The following is a 22,742-nucleotide window of genomic DNA, read 5'->3' as shown; positions in this document are numbered from 1 at the left end:
TTGATAACGTTTTATGATATTTTATTTTTGTTTTTTTTTTCTAGCAGTTTGTTGTTGCCGTTTCCAACGCGGATTTGGCGAAGGTTTGCGTTATGAACCAACGACCTACAACGTATAACATTTGCATCCACGATTTTAGCTTTGGAGATTCGATCAAACAATGTGTATCAACAAACCCACACTACACAGAACGAACAACTCACGAGGCAACGGCGCAGGCACCGGGTCATTCTGTTGCCTACCCAAACAACAATTTGTTTTTTTTTTCGGAAGTGCGTTGGCGGGATGACCTTGCCCCTCGAGAACGAACCCCCGTAAGGGTTGTAGAACACGCGCGTGTCCTGCCCCGGCAGGGCAGCAATTACATTCAATCGATGTCGTCTTTTCTACGCTGTTGCTTTCAGACCAACGATCTAGGATGGTTTAGGGGCAATCGTTTTCCCTTTCCAACATGCCGGTTCTGACCTAATGTTCTTGACATTGCGTGTTTTATCGCGATATTATTGGGAAGATTACGATTTTCGAAGCGCGTTGGTAAAAATAACCGCATTGGGAAAGGGGCGATGAGGAAGTTGTACCGGGGAATACTTAAACACGCTGGATTCCGATGTTGTTTGGAGTTCTTTGATATAGAACAGGGGTTGGCACACATTTCCTGAAAAGAGCTAGATGATGAAAAAGAGGCCAAAATCGCGGCACTGTATTTAGTATCTCAAAAATAACAAAAAAATAATCTGAAATATTTCAAATTTAACAAGGTCCGACTGGCGTGCTATTAGCTATTAAAATAACTCATCTTAGGTTAATGGTATCGAAAATTGTATTCTCTCAATGTAGTTATGGTGGATGCAAAGTAAGCATATTATTTTACCACCGGATTTTAGGTTGCAAAGGTCCCCGGTGAATTTGCACGATTCCTCTAACAGTCTGAAACATTCCCCTATATGATTGCAAAGTTCTCTCAACCGATTGAAAATATCCCCTATGCTTTTGAAATGTTCTCTCTTCCTATTGAAACATTCCATTATATGGATCGAAACCCTTAAATTTTTAAAATTCTTTCGTCTAGAATTCTTTAAAATAATTTGTGTTTGTGTGAAACAGAATTAAATGTAGAAAATTATACTAGATGTAGTCAACAACCTTGAACGACAAATATTTGGTATGGTTAAAAGTTAAAGGAATTTTGTGTAACATAATCTTAGAATTCAAACATATGCAATTGTGTTCAAACATTTTCTATCGTTGATTGATTTAACAGAGAAAGTAACAAAGATAGCACGCACTTGTTCGCTTGTCCAACTTTGGGTAAGGTAAGGGATCCGCATAGAACCGGTGGAAGTTTTACCCGGCTTCGCGTTGTTACAATGTAATCGATATACTGCTGACGTGTTCGGAAATAACCTGTTAGAACAAAACGCACGCCACCACCCCGCGGAACCTGCCGCTAGTTCCCATGACCGTGTCTGATAGTTTTCGGGTCGTGACGACCAGCGGTTGTCCATGAATTGATAAAAGAGGTTCTGCGAAGTGTTCTGGCTCCGTACGCGATCGAATTAAGACTTGTTGATATTAATTGAGCGGGTAAAATGTCCCCAGCAATCCTTCTTACCATGGGCGCCAAAGTCCTTGACTTCATTAAGAGAAATACAAGACAAAAGAAAAAAAGAATACCGTAGACAGTCAACGACCCACAGTACGCTCTAAGTCAAGCTAGACCCTGGTGATGTTCAAAGATATGATGGATCAATAAAACACTACTGGCCCCGGTTTGATGGTTCTAATTGTTAAAAAATTAACATACTTGTTCTTATTCGTCCATCGGGACACGTAGCATTAAGATCGTAGGAGCATTCAATTCCTGATTCGAACGTCTCTGATCGTGGCATTTTTCCCGCCAGTTTCGTCACGTGATCCCTTGAACTCTGCAGATTGAGTAGACTGGAATGTGCCCAAGGGCACCGATAGTTAGCAGTTATTAGTTGTCTATCATTGGCTTAAATTGTGCTCAATTTCCATCCCAACCGTGTGTACGATGATCGTGTGACAAATTTGCATGACTCTTTGGAGAGTGGCATGCAAAAGCGTGCCAAGTCGTACATACCCGGCCCTAGAGGTCTGACGAGTGTCCGGAGAGGAGGGGGGATGGGGTGTCCATTTACAGCGAACCACCGGATCTAGTTTAAGTCCTCCGCAGTTCTGGGCTTTTTGACCGCGGCGTGGCCATTTTAGGCCCGTGTGCTCTGACACCTTCACCGATTGGGAGTTGGATTTACTACGCGCAAAAAATCTCTGATGTTTGATAAGCTGACCATTTTAAACCGGGCAACAGTCTAATTTCAATGCATGTGCGTCATTAACGGTGCGGTGTAATTTCGTACGTTCATTCGTTCAGCTCTGATCGATCCTTATTTAGCTGGCCCTCGGGGTACTTCATTGCCCCAAACGACATCTGCTCCCCTCCGGTATACATCTTCCACGCCCCTCCCCCTTACGAACGTGGGTTGATGATTGACTGGCACCGGACAGAACTACCTTCCCATCAACCATATTCTAATGGCGAGCGGGATTTAATTTTCATTTTCAATTGATTATTCTTTACGGTAGCGTTAAAAATGGGTGTTTCCACCGGAGCAGAATTTGTTGTATCCCATTTGTCAGCGAAAAATCAAAACTAGAAATTGTTCCTCAACCACCTTCCGGTGGCACGTTACATGACACGTGCCAGCCACACAATAGGTTGCTGATGGAGGTGTGCAGGAGGTTATCTTCATAATGGTTGTGGTTATACGATGGCTATACAATCAACCTGTGTGGCACTTTACATCGACACCACAATTCCACACCACCATCGCCAGTTTGTGCGTGTGTGTGTATGCATTGTATCACTTTATGCTTCCACGTTTTCCATTTCGTGGCATAATGCGCCAATACGTAGTATTCGGTGGCGCCAGGAACAATGCATCCAAGCAGCCAGTTTCAACCAGTTCATCTTGAATGATCAGAAGTAGCAGCAGGTTGTTGTGGTGTGTAGAGGTGACACATGCAATATAGCTAGAAACAAAAAGGTCATTTCATCGATAAGGCCAGCATCCACATCCCCACTTACGGTAGAGTGGTACACGGTTATCAGCTGCTGGCAGGAAATTAGGGTTCTGTTCGAGAGAGCGCGCAGGAAAGGCACTATCTTACTGTTTGCGTTTGGAGTTCCCATTTTCAAGCATCCGAGTTTGCCATGCACAACCGAGCAGTGATGGCGAGGATGTGATGTTTAATGATGACGACGACGATGCTGGCTCGACAACGCGCACTACTGAACCAGTGAGCTTATTTAGTAGCACGATGAAAAACAACTTCAATACACACTCACAGTATACAAAAGGAGGAACCCGAGGATGGAAGCTCTCCCGAACCAGCGGACTCCACGAAGAAACCTGACCTCTATTACTTGGAGTATCGGCGTCTGATAGGACGAGACCTCCTGCATATTGAGTACTTCACGTTTAGCGTAGTTTGGCTGTGGTGAAAGATTTGCATCGTGTGCGCCCCGGCAAGGTTATGCCTAGTCGGTAATCGTAATCGGTTTATAATAATTCAACACATATGGTTATTACACAACCGCTTGAGCAACACAGTGAGTAAACGCGTTGCTTCATTTTTTTGCTACTGGATTTTTATGTTGCCCGATAGTCACACATTTAAAAAAACCCATGGGGAACCTGCAAGCGAACCCCCACCACCAATTGGCGCACATACGATTTACACACATCTCAGCAGTTAAGCTATCCGATATTGTTTTACGACGTGGTCTGGGCTTATCTTGCAACGCAGCAGGCAGGCGCACATAGTAAACAATAAATCTTAAGAAGGGTGGGATTACAGTCGTTTACTGTCAACATTCCCTACCATTTTTTTTCGTGACTCAAAGCAGCGCAATCAGTATTTGAAATCGATAATCGATTTGATTATTTTTGCTTCGGAAGCAGTGAGCAGCTGTTATTTTCTGATGACGAACGGTTTTTTGAAGGGTGTGGATGAGAACGACGAGGGAAGGGTTTGCTTAACAAAAGCTCCGGTGAAATATTTCGCTGTCGAGCTTGAGAAACGTTTCCTATGCATTTTATGCGGGAAAACGTCGTTAAGGACGACCGAAATCTCTATCCATGTTATGAAGGGTTTACTTACGTTTTATGTGCATATGTATGTCTCCAGATTAGATTTTAATTTTGTTTTAGATGCGAAATCTCCACAGGTTTTACGTTTCATCAGCTTCACACGATACACCACTCCGTAGAATGTTCTATGCTTACATGCATTCGCCTGCGCGGAACGCAGCGTGCAGTTTGGCGCAACTCAGCAGGATACTGGACCCCCCAGGGATGCCTTGCTGCAGCATGTTATGCGAAAGGAATTTCGGCATCGATCATATCATTGGCTGCGGCATTACAATTCCTGTTTCACTCATAACCCCATGGAAACGATAACAATGGTGCACGCGCACCAAGAAGCTGCCAACGGATTCAATAATCGTTCATAACCCTACCGTTCTTGAGTATCGTTCATTTTGCGTCTCGGTTTGCAATGGACTTTGGATCAAAGGGCCGGCCTAACAGGTTTTTTTGGCGCAAAGATGATTTTTGGGCGATTTCTTATTAGTATCTTCTTCCCAACTGCGTCCAAGTAAGGGAGGCAATAAATCCCGGCGCTGTTCTGGTAATCCGTATTTTGTCCGGTTGGCTTTTTCATCTTCTCGAGGTTAATCATTCTATGCGCTCGTATCCGAGGGTAGTTTTATTTAACGAATGGTCGTTTTTGGTTTTATGAAAGTAGAATCACTACTAGATTCTTTTCAATGTACAATTTATGACATGGTGGACTACCTATTCTACACTGCCTGCTACAAATCTAGTTAGGTTCTACTCATGGATAACTGGATCCAGCTATGGTCCAAACAAAAGGATTACCAAATGGTATTTCCAGAAATGTACAAATCTTAACTATGTTCTCCAAGAACAATACTGCCAATGAAGCATGTCTACTTTTGGACCCTAAAACGCGTATTTGGACTATTGTGCAAACCTTCTATCACAACCCTGTACCCTTTGTAGTTCTAGTGCTGTATTTTTTTGGGCTGTAAAGATGATGGCGAACGAGAAACGGATTGCTCCGTTTGGGAAACGTTTTTTTCATGCTTTCGCACCGAGCGTCATCCCATGTGTGTTGGGTGTTGGAGGGTATTTCATTTCCATGTCCCGTTTGCTCCTGCGGCACGGTGTGCGCATACGTTGTGCTGATTGGACAACATTTTATCGTATGTTTTCAGTTGGCAAAAACGTAGAAAAGAAGGTACGAGTGGCAGGGTGAATCGCAGCGGGCGCAACTTTTGTCTGCGGTTCGTTTTGTGCCAAGAATCCAGACGTCAGATTCAACGAAATTTGTCCCACCGTTAATTGAGCCCACGTTGGGGCTCGGTTGTGGGTTGTTTCTTTTCTTTATTTTCTTTTTAGTCTGGCCTGCGCAAAGCTGCTGGCTCGCCGTTTCGTTCCGTTTTGGTGCGCAATGTCGTTAAGCGGCGAATTTTAGCGGCGTCAGTGTTGGAGCTACGGAATCCATCCAGTGTTGCCGGGCGGGTGCCCCATGGCGTGGTTATAAAAGGTAGCAACGGCTGGCGTTATTTCATCAGTACAGTGCTGGCTGTGTATATAGAACCAACGGAAACGGATTCTGTTCTAAAATGTGACCGAGCTCTAAAGTATTACTAGTTGTGTATTTCTACCATAGAACGTGTTGGCAAATATAAGTGTTAAAGTTAGGTAATTTTTTTTAATTTTAATTTAAGCAATTTGAAAAATATGTTTTAACAAAAAGAATATTCCAAGCTGCACTAGAGCTTGTTGGGTAAAAAAAAATTATGTTCAAAAACACTATCAATAATATCAGTGTTATGTTAAGTAAAAGTGCTTTAGATACCAGCAAAGGGTAATCTTATCCATTTCTCTTACACGCTTTCAAAATGTTAACCGTCATGTTCTGAAAGAATCGTCCTACACACGTGCAACAGCACACCGGCTTAGCATAAGAAATACGCTTTATTCAATCGATTTCTTCCCGTGAGAAGCAACGAATCCTTTTTCATAAAGAAAGCTGTTTGCTTCAGGGTCACATAGAACGAACCTTTGGCCAATAATCCGGCAATCGTGCTTACGGCGTAAGCTCACCAATGGGTTGATGCACGATAAACAGTAGTTAGGGGAAGTTTGATCAAACAAATTTCTCCATCCATCTCACGGTCTCCTCCACCCTTGGCAAATTTCCTTCCCACATTCGCAATCTATACAACCTCCCCCCTTTGCCTTCGCAGTTTGTCACGGAGGTAGAAAGGGCAAAGGATTTTCTCTAGAAGAAGGTAGAAAGGGCAAAGGGGACAAAGGAATTCTGGCCGGATTCTCATTAGCTTTCGCGAATGCGAGCCCAGTCATCCATGCTTTCCACTCACCAGTCCCGCTACATGGTCCCGGTGCCAGTGCCAAGGTTATTATGGAACTGTTCCGTACGAGAGAAGGGGGGAGGCATGGGGTCCAAATAATGAATTTTGGTGGTCCAACGTGGTTTGCGGTGTGAGGCGGCGGCACTTGGTCTGCCGTCGTGGCAGTGCAAGTCCCTCGCAGGGTGTGTGTGTCTGTGGTTGATGGTAAATCCAGTCGGTACGTTATGCACGAGGTGTGTTTACCATTTGGCAATTGGTGGTGCGAATGTGAAGTTGTGATTAGGAAATCAAATTAAGCATAGCAACAAAAACTACCTACAATTGCAACCCATTTGAAGCAAGGAAAAACGGTTTTTACACAACAGAAAACCACGTTGATGGCAGAATTTGTCACGTGAAACGGTTGTAAATGGAGCAGTGCTAATGAAGCAGTTGATAAGGAATTTATCGTCCACGCTCGGTTGTGAAACGGGTCATTCAGGTTTACATTATTAGTATGTTTTTTATGCTTATGATGGTGCAATCCTTTGCCGACTGTGTGAGGCACCGGCCCAATCCTTCTCGTGCCAGCTGCGTGTTCTTCTATCGTGATGATCATTTATTATAGTTGTCTCATCAATAATTATGGTCACTTACTGATGTCGCCGCAGCAATATTCTCTAGAAACATTGTACGAACTGCCGTGATTCAAATTCTAGATCTTCCTTATCGATTGAAATGAACTATTTCCTTAGACTTTTATTACAGCCAGTATTTATACCTTTCTTCCTATTTTCTGTACAGATTGTAGCATCCAAAGCATCCTTTGCCAACGCAGGTAAGCATAAATGGAATTGAGAGGATCGAACAATCATATTCGGAGGCTACGGAGTGGATGCTTGTTGGGAGAACGGAAGTGAGATTTGCAAGGGGGCTTAAGTTGCAAAAAATAAGCTAAAGGAAGGACCAAACACGGCACAGAAGAAGGCGATTGATAAGCCGCTTGCGGGGGGGAGAGAACGAAAAGCAGTAGTTTTCTACGAGTCGAAGCCGTTCTTGAACTATTTTACCCCATTGACACGTTGGAGACAGCCTTAACGAGCGCCGGGGTGGCAGCTAGATCGACGGCCAGGCTCACAATGGCACGCCATATAATGGCGGTTTGTGTCGTGTGTTTGCTGTGTGCAGACCATGTCCCATGCAAGCAACACTTTGGCGATGAACCCTCCGGAAGGGAAGCAGGCAGAGGATCGCCCAGCGGGACGTACACAGTCCTTGAGAAGGCTGGACACGATCAGCTGCTAACCGATCATCAGCGTCAGCTAGCGTCCGCCTTCGACAGTGTTCCGGGGTATCGTCAACAGCAGGATGAACATCGGATAGTAAAACGTCACCAACATCACCATGGGCACGACGACGAGGAGCATGAGCACGGTGAACACGACAAACAGGAGACTGAATTCAATCGGCTACTGAAGGCGAAGGTGGATCAGTTCGTGAAGAAAATTTTCACCGAGTTTGGCAACCCGGAAAGTATGACCATGACCGTGAAAGGATTCGAGAGTATGATGCAGAAGTTGGATATGTATCGATTGGTTTCGGACGGTGGAGCTGAGGAAGGGTCTGAAAAAAGTCGAGTTGGCTCAAGTACGAGCTTAAACCTAATCAGTGGCCAGAATGGGCAAGCGCAACAGGCAGATTCTTTTAAGGTAAGAACAAAGAAGAATTTGTAATGAATATAAAGTACTTCTCCTGTTATTTACTCCTGGTTACCGGCGCATGATTGGTACGCGCTTACTTTGGTCAATCGAAAGTATCCCTCATCTTAAGTGAGTGCACATGCGCAGAAGGTGCTAAGATACTTGCCTGGCTCTCCATTAATCATGACTGCTAAACAGTTTACCATCCGTTTCAATAAATTTCAACAATAATTCTTTTTATAATTTGGTGCCGCGATCCACTTGCCAACAAAATTTACCCTCGTAACAAACCATTTACAACAATGTGTTTTACTAACTAAGCCTGCTGTGTTCACCACATCAAATTTGATTTCTGTTAGTATGATAAAAATGGCTGAATCTGCTTTTTGCTTCTGAAAAGAATGAAATATTTCACATCCCGAAACCTTCTATTATCTATTTTGTATGTCTCGATTACTCAGAAACAAAAAGAACACGATGATATATCCTAAATATTTACGTCTATGTTTCTTTTATTGTTTCTTTCCTTCGTACCTCTAGTGTATAAACAGTAGTGATTTTCTCCGGCGCATCACACCACCAAGGATACGATCGCAGGAGTGGGAAGAGGAGACGGCAGCTTCAAGTGATAAGCTTAATTACCGTGCGACGGAAGAAGGCAGCAATAGCAACACCACTACTGATTCCAGCACTAGTAGTGGCAGTAGCAAGGATAGTAGTTCTACTCCGATTGCCAGCAGCGATAGGAGGATAGAAAACACAACCAGTGATGGTAGTAGCTCCAACAATGTGAGTAGTTCAACGGAAGGGTTCAGTTTTGAGATGCGAGTACCACAACAGGAGGCGCTTGTGAGTAGTAGCAGTACTAGTAATACTAACAGGAGTAGTAGTAGTAGTAGTAGGGTAAGCAATAGTAGCAGCAGTTCGATTCCGGAACATGTGCCGGTGGTACAATCGACTATTATGTTTGGTGAACGCGATCTTTACAACGTATGCCCGTTGTTGCTTGCCCAACTGCTGTCGCCTGTGCCGCTCGAGCGGGCAGGATGTATTGATGCGGATAGTATACCAGCAGTACAAGTGACCAGCTTACACCACGATCATCACCATCATCACCATCACAATGGGGAGTCGACCGATGCTGCCGTGTGGATCTACTCGTCCATTGCCATCCTTGGCGTGAGTTTATGTGGACTGCTCGGAGTCGTGGTGATTCCCTGCATGGACAAACACTTCTACCATCATGCACTGCAGTTTCTGGTTGCCCTGGCCGTCGGTACGCTGTGTGGTGATGCACTGCTGCATCTGCTACCACACGCCATGATGAGCTCGTCCTCAAGCGCCAGTGCGCACGATGCCATGATGTACAAGGGTTTGGCGGCGGTCCTGGGGATAGTGTTTTTCTACTTCATGGAACGTTTCCTGACGGTGATCGCGGAGTGGTACAAGAATCGGGAAAAGAAGGGCAAACCATCGTCGAGGGTTCGTGTTATGCGTGACCCGGAATCGGCCTCGCTGCACGCGTCGAGCGCTGGTGAGAAGCAGTGCAAGCACAAGTACAGCTCCTACCCATACTGTTACGATGAGATTGCCATGGACACGAAGGACGACCATCACGAGCACAACCGGACGAACGAAAACCACAACAATGCACTGGCAAAGTGCGCCAACAATCACCACACCGGCGGGGGTGCGCATGCCTCAACGGCGACCGATCAAAACGTCACCGAGTATACAGTACTGAACCACAACCATCATCATCATCATCATCACTCGGGGGAGGAAGTTACCAACGCGGATAACAATACGGTGTCCACAAATCTGGACGATGGATCAATCGAGAGTGAGCAGGCACAGAATCATAACGCCAGCTCACATGGCAAAGTGGACGCTGCCGGCGGCGGTGGAAAAGTGCGCCAAGAAAACTACACGATTATTCTGCGTGAGCATGAAACGAAGCACCACGGACACTCGCACACGCACGGTCACGTCCATTCGCCACCGGGATCGCTGTCGGCCGTTGCCTGGATGGTGATCATGGGGGATGGATTGCACAATTTCACCGACGGCATGACGATTGGGGCGGCATTTGCAAACAACATTGCCGGCGGGTTCTCGACTGCCATTGCAGTGTTTTGCCACGAGCTACCGCACGAACTGGGGGACTTTGCGGTACTGCTGAAGGCGGGCATGTCGGCGAAGGAGGCGGTGTACTATAATCTGTTGTCTTCGCTGCTCAGCCTGCTCGGTATGGTTGTTGGCATCATCGTTGGCCATCAACCGGAAGCATCATCCTGGATCTTTGCCCTGGCTGCTGGAATGTTCCTGTACATTGCGATGGTAGACATGGTGAGTGAAGTTATGCTTTTCTTAAATTATTCAAAACTATTGTTGGTGATTCATCCTTGTAATAAAATTTAAAGATTTCAATTTATTCCTTAAGCGAAAGATATCAGTAATGTGAATGTTAGCAAGGAAAATTAAAATCAGTCATATTAACAATCAACAATAGTAGTTTGCCTTATTTGACCAAACGAATTGAGTTTAAATTTTTTTTCTTATTTTCTTCCCGCAACAGATCCCCGAGTTAACGTCATCCCACGGGGCGGAAGAGCGCTGTAAGACATCCGAGTTTTTGTTGCAGTTTCTTGGCCTAACGCTTGGCTTCAGCATCATGATGGTCATCGCCATGTACGAACACGATTTGATGGAAATGTTTGTCGATTGAGCAATTCGATTCGATCATGCGGGGCCCCGGAAGTCGCCGGCGACGGAATTGAGAGCACACAATTCGTCGGAATTGTGCTTCACTTGTTTTGGTTCCGTTCGTTGGTCCGTAGGCATAAGCAGGGAAATCCCCTCCTTCCCGTCATCATCTCAGTTCCTCGCTGCACTCGGGTCGACGCTAGGCGTCGGCCCTTCTCCCCACGCACCATGGGCTATATAGTGTGTCAACTGGTGGTGATTTTGAATTACTACGTTAAGCAGAATTAAATGTTAAGATCAGTCAGTTTTTTCTCCTCCTACATCCAAAATACACTCTTCATACCCGATATCTTCGATGTACAGTTTGATAATGGCACACGCGGCGCAATCGAAATTTCGCTATCTTATGTACTCATATCTGGTCTAAAAGAGCACATTTGAGAAGGATAATAATGTCAGTAAAAGGTAGCAGAAAACCGGAACAACATAGATAAACACAACCCAAGAGCTGAAGAGAAGTGCGTTGCTTCTTGCGCATTGAATGATGTGATCGTCGTTGCGATGAATTAGGCAAAACCAAAATTAAAAATCTTCTAACCAAAAAAGCCGGAGCTGAGACACTGTACAGTGCTTTCGAGAAACGAGAGAAAAAAGTAAAAAAGCAAATCTTCTCCTACGCTTCACACGCTACATACGTTTGTTGAATGATCAACAGGACCTATCTAGATGCAGTAATGAATTATTGGGAACAATTTGAATGCGCATCAAACAGTTTACAACTATTTTCCATCTGCATATTTTACTTTCAATTATAAGCTAGGTCGAAACAGTCTTTTCTTTTTTCCAAAATCCCCGTAGACAGTAGTATTCCAATACGTAATCCTCCTTCGCAGTGCTCAGAAGATTAATAACGCGAAAAGTATTACCGAATGTCATAGTTCTAAGTGAAAGAGAACAAAACGGTCCAGCACACCCACATCGATCAGCAGCCCACACTCTGGGAATTTTTGTCGTTTTAACCGTTTTGTTTTTTTCTCCTGCAACAATAGCCACAATTTTCTTTTATTATGTAGTCCTAACATCAGGTGTGAGACTTGTTTTTAATTATTTGTAGATATTGCCCCTTAGTTTCTATAAACAATGTTCAAAGCAAATGTAAGTCTGGAAAATCAGTACTTAGAAAGTACATAAATCACCAATGCCCTAATGGATCTTTAGTTGTTAAACCGCTCCCACACACAAGGAGATAGCTTTTCAAAACACACAGCACCCACTTAACGCATTTTCACATCTGTACATAACACGCTCAACTTATGCGATCGAATAAAACTTTGCCAAAAACGTGCCCACATTCATCTTCCACATTCCGGTCCACCGGATTAGTATGTTGATCGCGGCCAGCAATGCATTTAGAAGATCGCATATGCTCTCCATACAACTTATGCTGGAATCCGTCGAATTAATTTTAGAATTTTCTAAAGTGCGCCTCTAGCTTTCGCCATGCCGAAGGGTGATGGTTTTCTATCAAACAAGCGCAACGGCTTAAGCGAACACCATCTTTCTATATTAGGTTTTAAGTAGGATAACAAATTTTGCTAGATTGAAGAGTTCAAATAATTTTGATTTTGTTTCCGTTTTGATGAGTTTTTTACTTTTATGCTTTTGGGAACTATGTAGCAGGCAATAATTGGAGAATGAAAACAAAAAAACAACTAAAAAGCAAAATATACTGAACAATAAAGAGTTCACTTAACTATTTTGTAAAACATACAACAATGAATTTTTTTTTGTAAACTTTTCAGCGTCATAAAGAAATTTTTCCGTTCCGATCAAAGTAACCATAAACGTTACAGTTTCGCAAAGTTCTACATTGTTTGCCAAATCATTAAATTTCATCGGTTCAGGATGTCCAAATTATTAGGAAACTCTGCAGTCGCGGCCGCCCAAACATCGGTCCAGTGGCAACGCACTGTCGGACCGGTCAAAAGCCACTCCAAGGCATACTGTTGGCGCCCGACGGCTCCACCAGAAAAGAAATGGCTCTGCAAGCAGGTACTCGATAGTGTCCAGTCTGGAATAGCTCCGCAGTTTAATCTGGCCAACTCAACCCTCGGACGAGCAACAACGAAGGTGTGGATGAATGTAAATTTTGCTCAACAACGTGCTGCGGACATTGCGATTGATTTGCGGCTGAAGGAGAGACTAACGCACGTTTTCCATCTACTTGGTAATGTGGTTTATTCGGTTAAAGATTTCATTGCCCACCGTCAGTACTATCACCTGGACAGTTTGATAGACCGAGGCTTGCTGGCATTGGAAAACAAAATAAGAGCAACTCGCGAAAATCAATTGGTAGATGAATGCTCACGAAGCCCTCCGGAAGAAATTGGTTCATTGAATATGCAACCGAAATGCACCACGATACTGGTAAAGCATGACCCACGCTCACAAACTACGGCAGAAATTCAAAAAGCTCTTTAATGATGAAATTTAGCATTCAAAAGCATATGGTGAACAAGAATTGCCTAATAAAAATATAAAGCGTACATTCATAACGGATTCATATTCTATTATTTGCTTATTATTCAATTTACACGCTTCTTCGCACCAAGGTTCTTGTACCTCTTTCTCCATGCATTTTTAATCTTCAAAAATTATGTAGTACCGCAAAAACTTTGTTATTTAAAGCTGTATTCATTTTTGGGGGGTTTAATGTTGAAATCAATCTGAACATCTAAAAGTTATTAATAAATTTGTTATTTCAGCAATTCTTTCAAATTGTTATCGAAGTATTAATCAACCTACCTTGATCGTAGTATCAATGTTTTGGTTTTTCACTGCTGTCAACTTCAGCTATCATAGATGCACCAAGGTAGCTGGAAACAGGTGTTACTTCTTTCCACTAACTAGTGATGAGGAAACTGAATCTCTACAGGGATTCAAATCTTTCGATTCAAATCCATTCTGAGATGCGCAAAATTCGCGAGATGATGTAAACCAATCAATGTGGGTCTAAAAATCGTTTATCCTAATCTGAATCCTCATCAAATCACAACTGATAACTCGCTTTTTCCGTAATAAAAACATGCCACACATTTTTGATGTGAGGTTCACCGCGGCAAGTAATTCTGTTGATCTTGAAAATCAACTAACGTATGGAAACGATGTTCTTCGCAGGCATTGAAAATCGTGCACAGTGATTCGGTAAAAATGTATATCAGGTCCTGTTCTGAATCATTGTCACTCCATGGGCTAAATGTTATGGTAGAACCCCTCAGATAATCGATGATGTATTTCTTAGTGAAAAATAGGTTCATGAATGTTTATCGGATTTTTAGGAATCCCAATCAAATCAAATCTTTAGAATCCGTCAAATGGAATTCGAATCTTTGGAATCCGTCATACGGGATTCGAATCATTAGAATTCGTCTAGGGATCGAATCTTCAAATCTGCCAAAATCCGATTCTGCCAACACTACTCGTTCGAGTAGCATTTCAGTAGCAGCATTAACAGCAAGAACGACGAACGACGACGGAGAAGAAACACCCTGAAAAGCCTTCCCGTTTTCCGGGAGGAGAAGAAAACGGAAACTTTCCGTCGGCAAGTCCGGTAGGGTGTGCAGCGGTGCAGCCGTTATTGCAGCAGCAGCAGCGTCAGCAACACCGTGTGGTCCCTCCGATCCATCCGTCTGTCCATGCGAAAAGCGCTGCTGGCATCGTGTGTTAAAAAAGGAGTGTTTTCTTTTTCGTCCGTTTCTGTCTTCACCTCCCCTTTCCGTGAAACAGTAAAACGGTGGAGAAAAGTGGCGCTCGCTGCCGCAAATGTGAACTGCACGGGCGTTTCACCTCCAGAGTCGCTTCATTTTCTTTTCCGTAGTGTCGTGTGTATGACTGTGTGTTTGTGCGCGCGCGTTTGTGTATATGAAAACCTTTGTCGTGTCCTTTCGTTTCCTGGCGCACGTCACGCTCCTTATCGAGTGACTCGCGGTCTGGGATCGATTCGCATACCACCGCACGGACGGTGGTTGGTCGGAAGCTGGTCCGAGCGCGTTGGTGAAATTCTTCAACCCCGCCTCGCCGAACAACGCCAACACCACATTGCCCGAGAACGTCAAATCGGCAAATCGGAACGCACAACGCAGTGGCGTAGGCCCGCGCGCTTCAGGGTTAACCTCGCGGGAGGTGGGACAGCTGCCGCCAGTGCGCGCGTGGAAGAAGAGCGCGTTTTCCTTCGAACGGCGGAAGTATTGCGGCTAAAGGCGGCGTTCGAACCGCTGCGCAACGTACGCTAGGGAAAAGGTAAGACCAGGGGAGGGTTGTGTGTATGTGGGGGAACGTGTTTGGTATGCCCTTGTATGACACTAAATTAAAAGATTTTCGTGGTTAAATGAACGGGTTTTTCCACGATTTTCGCCTGAAGTGAATGTGTGTGTCTTGTGTGTGTCCCACAAGCCGGAAAAGCCGAAACAACGCGCTGCCAAATGTTATGTAGAACGATATATTATCGCCCGCCACTACACGACTACAAGCATCGTCGGCATCCGCCATCGCGTACCATGGCGCCATAACCCCGCGCCGCGGGAGATTTTCATTACCGAAGTGTTTTTGGCCATCTTCTTTCCCGCGCGCGCAAACAAATCGCCAAACATCCAGCTCCTAAACATTCCCTTGTGTGCCAACACGGCGTTGCAGGTTAACCACACTTTTTGCACTCGTCCCAGGTGGCGGACTCGCTTCACACGCATGATGTGCCTCTTTCCTTTTCGATATAGCGTGGTTTGCTAGCTGGATGCTCCGTGAAAAATCTCCCACCGTAGACTCTGAGGGAAAGATGCCGCCAGACGCACAGGTGATACGAGAAAGCCATGCGACGATAGGAACAACCGGTACACCGGATGGTGCGTGGGGATGATGGCGGCTTTCTTAGTAGTGATGAGGACGAAGGAGGAAACCGCCAAAATGGAATATCGATGGGCAATGACCTTTTAGTTGGATGGCTGGCGATGGTGGCAGCGTTGTAACGAAATCCATTTTGTTTTTGCTTTTTTTTAAAGGACTGAAGGAAAATGGCGCACACATTAAATGTCTGCTGCACTATCGATTTTCGGAAGCATCGTAAGCGAAACGCCGAATTGCATCACTACTTCACCTAGGGGTCTGGGACATATCGTGATCGATGAAAGCTAAAGTGGGCAAAGTGTAAATCGATGTGTCGAAGTCGGCGGGTTTTTTTTCAGAACCTCCTGCGATCGACAACACGAACGTTGCGAATCGACATGACGCATCCGGCGTCATAATAAATCCGCTTCCTAAATAAAGCATTCCGCGAAAGTAAGTTCTACCATCAGCAGCCGCAACAGTTTCGATCGTTTCGACGACGCGTGTACTACGTCGGTCACGTTCGTGCTGACGTGAAAGGAAAATTTTTTCCCAATCGTACGACCCGTCGTGGTAGCGGAACAGGTGGAGAAAGCGAGAGAGCGGGGTGGGCGAGCTAGTTTCGACCTTTTGCGAAACGGTCGGATCGCAACATCACTAAACACACACTCACACGACACGTCGATTCGAAATCCTCGTTAACCTCCTAAGGCCGCCCGTCCGCTCGAAGGGGGTAGGATTTGTTTGTTTGTTTTCGAAGCAAGAGGTAAACTGTCCAGGAAGGAATGCGGGGAGAGGATCTTCCTCCCGGTCCAAGAAACAGCAAAACATAGCACAAGACGTGTGCTGTCTTCTGTAGCGATAAGAATAGATTGTGAAGTGATAAGGACTCGCCGAGCCAGGGCGAAAGTCGCACAAAAAGCGGTTCAGCAACGGATGTAAACCAGGTAGGGCTGAGCGCTTTAAAATTGGAGGACGCAGATTTAGCAAAACCTACAAGGTAGATCGACTTCTTTGCCGGCGTCACATTTTCCTGCTGCGAACAAGACGACGTAAATCGCGTTCGGGCCCCACATCAACGCCTCCCCAATTCCTTCGACAACACGATGTGTGACTCGATGCCCGAGAGATGATGGTGACCGTCAAACATGTCGAGATATTGTTGATCAGGCACTTTAGAGGACGCGGCGCCGCGCAGGACACGTTGCGAGTAACCCAAAAGTGTGTAAACGGCGTGGTCTTTGTTTAGCGGCCGCACGATGACCGAAAGATTGTCTACACCCTGGGATTCTTTTTTGTTTTGTTTTATTACCTTTCCCCTGTCCCCTGCCACACAACCCCACCCGCAAGGAAGAGAGGAAGGAAGGGGGCTTTTTGAGAAGATTATGAAACCTGACCGGCAGCGCGGTGGGTGTGTGCTGACGCGAATGCCGTCCACCACTGTGACCTGATTTATGTCTAATTTGGGAATTTTACGCAAAACGCACAATCACAAAATAACAACAACTTTTCACGGTTTCCTCTCTCACCGATTGAGAGAGGGAAAATGAAACTTTTTACCGGTAGATTTGTAAGTAGGCGTTGGAAAACGCGTCAGTCAGAGAGGTTAAGAATATGCCTAGCATCGATTGTCCCATACCTCCCAATGTGGTCCGGACAGGCCTCCCTGCAACGGAACAAACTGTTTTGTGGGTGTTTTTACAAGTAAAGGGTCCATTGTTTGCCTTGGGAATTTAATTTGGTGCATAAATGAGAATCATGTGATTGATGATCTGTTCATTAATTATTTTGTTTTCCTTTGCAGATATTAAATGTTGCTGAATGACGTGATCATACAAAAACTGACGTAACTGTCTGCATTAAAGGCAGTTTAAAATAGTTAATAAGTTAAATTCATCGTTACCTCCCGTACACCACATCGGCAGAGAAATAAAAGAATCGACAACCTTTATAAAGCTTCAGAAGCACCATAACACACGTGGAGCCGGTGTAAACGGTGCGAACGGTAACTAGCGATGAAATATCCTGGCGGCAATCCATCCACAATGTTCTGCGAGCAGGTGGGCACCGTGACGTCCCTGTTCGAGCAGTGGAACGACTGCGAGCGCACCGTCGTCCTGTACGCGCTCCTGAAGCGCGTCCCGTTCGCCAACCTTAAGTTTCTGCAGGTATCGATCGATTATAATCTCGCACAGAACTACAGCACGCAGTCGAAGCTGCTGCAGCTGGAAACGAAAGCCAACAGCACGGCGCTGCTGAGCAAGCTGGTACAGAAGTACTATCGATTGAGCGGCCACACCAATGCCTCCGCGTCGCTGCTCATCGGTGGGCCTCATCTGAATAACAACAACAACAACACGCACAGTGTGAACAACAATCTCAAAGCAACAAACGAATCTTCTTCGCTGTACGATCTGCTAAAGAAATCCGAGGGTGTCCCGCTGCCAGCCAGCACCGATGAATCTCCGTCGTCCGCTTCGTCGTCGTCGCGCTCGGTGTCGGCCTCCGTTGGGACCACGGCTACGATTACGGTAACAGCCAGCAGCGTGCCGGTTAAGAATGGTACCACCGGAAGCGTCGGTCACGAACCACAGCAGCAGCAGCAGCAGCAGCGGGAACCGGAAACGATGGAAGACATCCTGAAAGATATTCTCATGTACCTGCCGTTGTTGGCTCCGGGCAATGACGAGGCGAAGAGCATGTACATGTCGCTGATTCCGGCTGCGGTTGATGACGCCTGTCGCCAGCTCGTACCGACGGAGATCGTGCAGCAGACACTGTCCTATCTGCTTATTCATCCAGCGATAACGAACGACGATCGACGGTAAGGCGAAGAAATACATTTATTAACAAATAACGTACATAGTAATACTTTTGCAGTGTTTTGCTGAACGGATGATAGAACCCGTAAAGCAATCAATGGTAATAACTTTCAACGAATGATAACTATCAATCATGTTCTTGGTTGCTTGACCGTACCGTTTCTTAACACTTAACACAAAGGCATCATAGTTTTTTAACCATTCATTTTAATTCAACTCCAAAAGTCTATCAATATAATCAATTATAATGAGATGGCAAAACCATCTTATTATGAATACGATATACGATAAAAACAATTAGCTTTTATGTGAATAACGTTGACACAAAATCACACTGATGATACATTTCACGTTGCCATGGTATTTTGTGTTTACGAGTGCTGAGTTGAGGTTCATCCAGCGTGATAGTGTTCGAAGAAAGTTGCCATTGGTGGTTCCACTGGTACTATAAAATACAGAATTGTGTATTGCGTCGTTCTGTTTCTGTTTATTTTAATTAATCTAACAAACTTTTGTTTACCTATCGCTACCATTGCAGTGTACTCAGCCACTGGCTGCGGTACTTGGAGGATTTCATCTCGACGTCCTACCTTCCCCCATCGTCCGCAGCAACGATTACCAAGAATCGCAATTTCTTCAACCTACAACAGACCAATGCAAATGCTGGCAGCAATGGTAGTAACAACGGTAGTGCTTTCCCTGCGGTCGGAAACACACCCGCACAACAATTCCTAACCACATCTACCGCATCTGGTGGCGGACTGGGGTTGAGCTCCTGGAACGCAAACCTTCACCCGGGCGTTACGTCGGTGCCGTTGAATCAACCTCCGTTGTTGACCGGTCCGCCGCATCACCAGCATCATCACCATGCACCACCTGCGCTTCCTCCCGTACAACAGAATGGCCAATCGGCACTGTCCAAATCGCAACAGAGCCTAAACCAGACGACCGTCGCACAAGCAGGCGGGAATAGCAATACTAGCAGTAGTAACATCAACAGTAGTAGTAGCTCCAGTTCGAGCTCTAGCTCGACTACCAGTTCCAGCTCCTGTCTGGATAGTGGCGCCTCGCAGTTGCTCAAGTGTGCGTCTTCGCCACGACAGCACTCGGATTGGACCATCGCCGGAGCACGGGAAGACATAAAGTCGTCGAACGAGTTCAGCAAGACGATCGGGCAAAATTTGATCGCATCTAGTCAAGCGTTGCCGGGAGGAGGAGGTAACGTTGTCAATGGCAACGCAAGCAATGGAGTTTCGCTTCCCAGATTGTTGTTACACAACAATCAGCAGCAAAGGCCTACTTCGACGACGACCTCATCCTCATCGGCAGCAACTGTTGCTGCGTCCAACACCGAAAGTGAGGCGCATCATGATCTCATGGCCGCGACGGAATCGCTGCTCTACGACTCCACCGACGACCATCACATTTCGTTCAGCAAGAATGGGACGGAAATATTCGACTATGATTGTGATTTTGAGAACGAGGACGAGTTTAACTTCTTGACACGTAACGCGGCAGCCATCCGGGCAGCATCGTCCACCGCCGTGCCGCACGCTGCTTCGGCTGGTTCCGGAGTAAGCGGCGGTGGCAAGAAGCTAGTTTCGTTCGACAGCAACGTGAGTGATTTCTTGCGCGTACCGCCTCTGCCCAGCTACGGCCATCATCATCACCACCAACACCAGCAACATCTTTCTCACGGTGCTGGCGATGGTGGAGGGTTGCTCGATCTAGACATAGACGGCACACTCATGAAGACGCGTCGCTCGAACAGCCTCACGACGCCAACGACTCTGTCCGCGCTGGGCGGTGTCGGCGACCTGCTGCATCCGCAGCAGAAACAAAACAACGAATGTCTATCGGCGGAGAACCTTACCAACTTGCAGCTGCTGCAGAACAAACCGCGCAGCTTTTCGCTCACGATGGAAAGCCCCCGCTCGTCGCTCGCTTCGAGCGGTTCCGACACGCAGCTGGATGACTACAAGCAGGGTAGTAGCAGCCTGATGAAGCTTTACGGCGGTGGGCCACCGAACGTGGGCATGTCGAGCATCGCGCACTGGCTAAAGAGCCTGCGGTTGCACAAGTACGTATGGCTGTTCTCCAATCTCACGTACGACAAGATGCTCTCCATCACGGAGGAGTATCTGCAAAGTCTGGGCGTCACGAAGGGTGCCCGCCACAAGCTGGCCATCTGCATCCAGAAGCTGAACGAACGCTACGGTACGCTGCTGCAGCTGGAGAAGGACCTGATTGCCGGGCAGAAGGCGCATCTCGGGACGGTGCTGGAGGAGCTGACGAACATCGTGCTTACGCCAATGAAACCTATCGGGATGGACCAACAGGAGGACATTGCTGGCCAGTTCGTGAAGGTGCTAGATCTGGGTAGGTTAAATACTGTTCAATGACCATTTGGTCAGCTTCTGCTCGATAGTTTTTAAACAATCCATATTATGTTTATATATTCCCCTCATTTAGTTGGTTCGATCATCCTTATGCGACCGGTTTGTAGTCAGCAGGACGAAGAGTACCTGAACATTTTCATGTGGATTGTGGAGCGCGCCTTGCATAACGACGCGTTCCTAGCGCACTCGGGTCCGATGAAGGAACACAAGTTTAAGGTGTCGAAGATCAAGATGCAGCTGACGCCGAAGGGACACTTTGCCAAAAACACGAACGTCGCCGGTCCCGGCATCAATAAACCCAGGTAAAAGCACATTCTATAGTTTTGTTTTTTTCTTGGCATATGTACAAACACTTGCTACTTAAGAAAATTCTCAAATTCAATATTTACCTTCATTGAATTGCTGTTAATTTGATATTTTTCTTTCAACAGATGGTCGGTGAACAACAAACACAAGCCAGCTAACCTGAACGAATCCCAATCGAAACCGCACCGTAAGAGCTCGGTGCCGTACTTTGTTCCGCCCGGGCACGGGAACTCCATTTGTCAGCCACAATCGCAGACCTTAATGCAAGCAATGGCTCATCAGTACTTCCACCATGGCAATAACAACGGCAATGGGACCGCCAACTACAACAAGAGCTCCTCTTATCCCAGTTTTGCATCCACGCTGCACAATGGGAGCGGAATGAAACCGAGCACGAACACGAACAACCCGTCCATTCAACAACAGCAATCCCATCAGAGCCATCCGCAATCCCACTCCACCCAAGTTCCACCTCCCTCGCTGCAGCAGCCACCACCACCGGCGGCCATGCAGCATCCCAACTTCATGTTCCATCGGCACTCGCTGAGCAGCATTACGCACCACAATCCGGCCACCTCTGGCCCCCTGGTACCACCGCCTCCCATTTTTATGACGAACCTTGGCCCGCTGCCAACCGATAGCTGCGGTCCAGCCGGGATGAATGCGGAAAAAGGTAACGGCGGTAGTGGTGGCGTCGGTGGAGATTGCGGTGTAGGCGTAGCCAACGAGATCGTTCTGCGGCCAGGCCAAAGCAATAGCAGCAGCACCAGCAACAGCAGCACTAGCAGCAGCAACAACAACAACAGCGGCAATAGCCATAACAGCAGCATTGTCGATATAAACTCCCGGCTCGAGTTTCTCTGCCGGCAAATGACGGAGCAAGCGATTAACTAATTGAGAGAGAGACACACACACACCCCTGGAAAAGGGTATCCGAATGCGTGATATAGACAGGCAGCAGGCAGGCGTATATGGTATGTTAAGGAAGGATGTAGATTTTAAGTACGAACAATGGAACGACGCGCCGCTACTGCGGCCCCGATAAAGCGACGTGGGAGAAGAGAGGGTGGGGGTATAGAATTGTCTACCCCCTGTGTTACGATGGTCGCGCGAGGACGGTGGACCATATGTGTACTTTTTTCGACGGGTGTGTGTATTTCTCCGAGCGAGACGACACACACGATCGTGAAGAGAATTGTTGTTTTTGTGTAGTAACTGTTCAGAATTAACTTTTCAAACGCTCGACCGCGCGCACTACTACTACAACTATTACTATTACGATTACTACTATTTATATGTAGAGGACAAGAAAAAAACAACACCGTAGAGCAATTTTTCGCTAAACTACTTTCTCACAAAGTTCTTCTTCGCAATGGCTTCCGCCATCACCTCCTGCGCAGGTTGATGGTGCCGGAAGGTTGCGGAGGAAACAACTAGATGCTACAAAGAGAACCATTTTACTCCT

The 22,742-nt window shown here is 46.1% G+C and overlaps 1 protein-coding gene across 1 annotated transcript; it reads left to right on the top strand.

The window, feature by feature from the left end:
* Nucleotides 1-7,298: 7,298 nt before the first annotated feature.
* LOC131294519 (uncharacterized) lies at nt 7,299-22,321 on the top strand. The gene is made up of 8 exons (XM_058322566.1): nt 7,299-8,175; nt 8,707-10,515; nt 10,745-10,885; nt 11,731-11,791; nt 17,764-18,574; nt 19,111-20,951; nt 21,045-21,273; nt 21,403-22,321. The coding sequence occupies exons 1-8, from the start codon at nt 7,606-7,608 to the stop codon at nt 22,169-22,171; spliced, it is 6,231 nt and encodes a 2,076-aa protein (XP_058178549.1). The 5' UTR covers nt 7,299-7,605; the 3' UTR covers nt 22,172-22,321.
* Nucleotides 22,322-22,742: the final 421 nt, after the last annotated feature.

Source organism: Anopheles ziemanni, chromosome 2 (genome assembly GCF_943734765.1).
Source record: "Anopheles ziemanni chromosome 2, idAnoZiCoDA_A2_x.2, whole genome shotgun sequence".
Lineage (NCBI taxonomy): Eukaryota > Metazoa > Arthropoda > Insecta > Diptera > Culicidae > Anopheles > Anopheles ziemanni.
The sequence above is the reverse complement of the archived record's forward strand: the minus strand, read 5'-3'. Positions and strand labels throughout refer to the sequence as shown.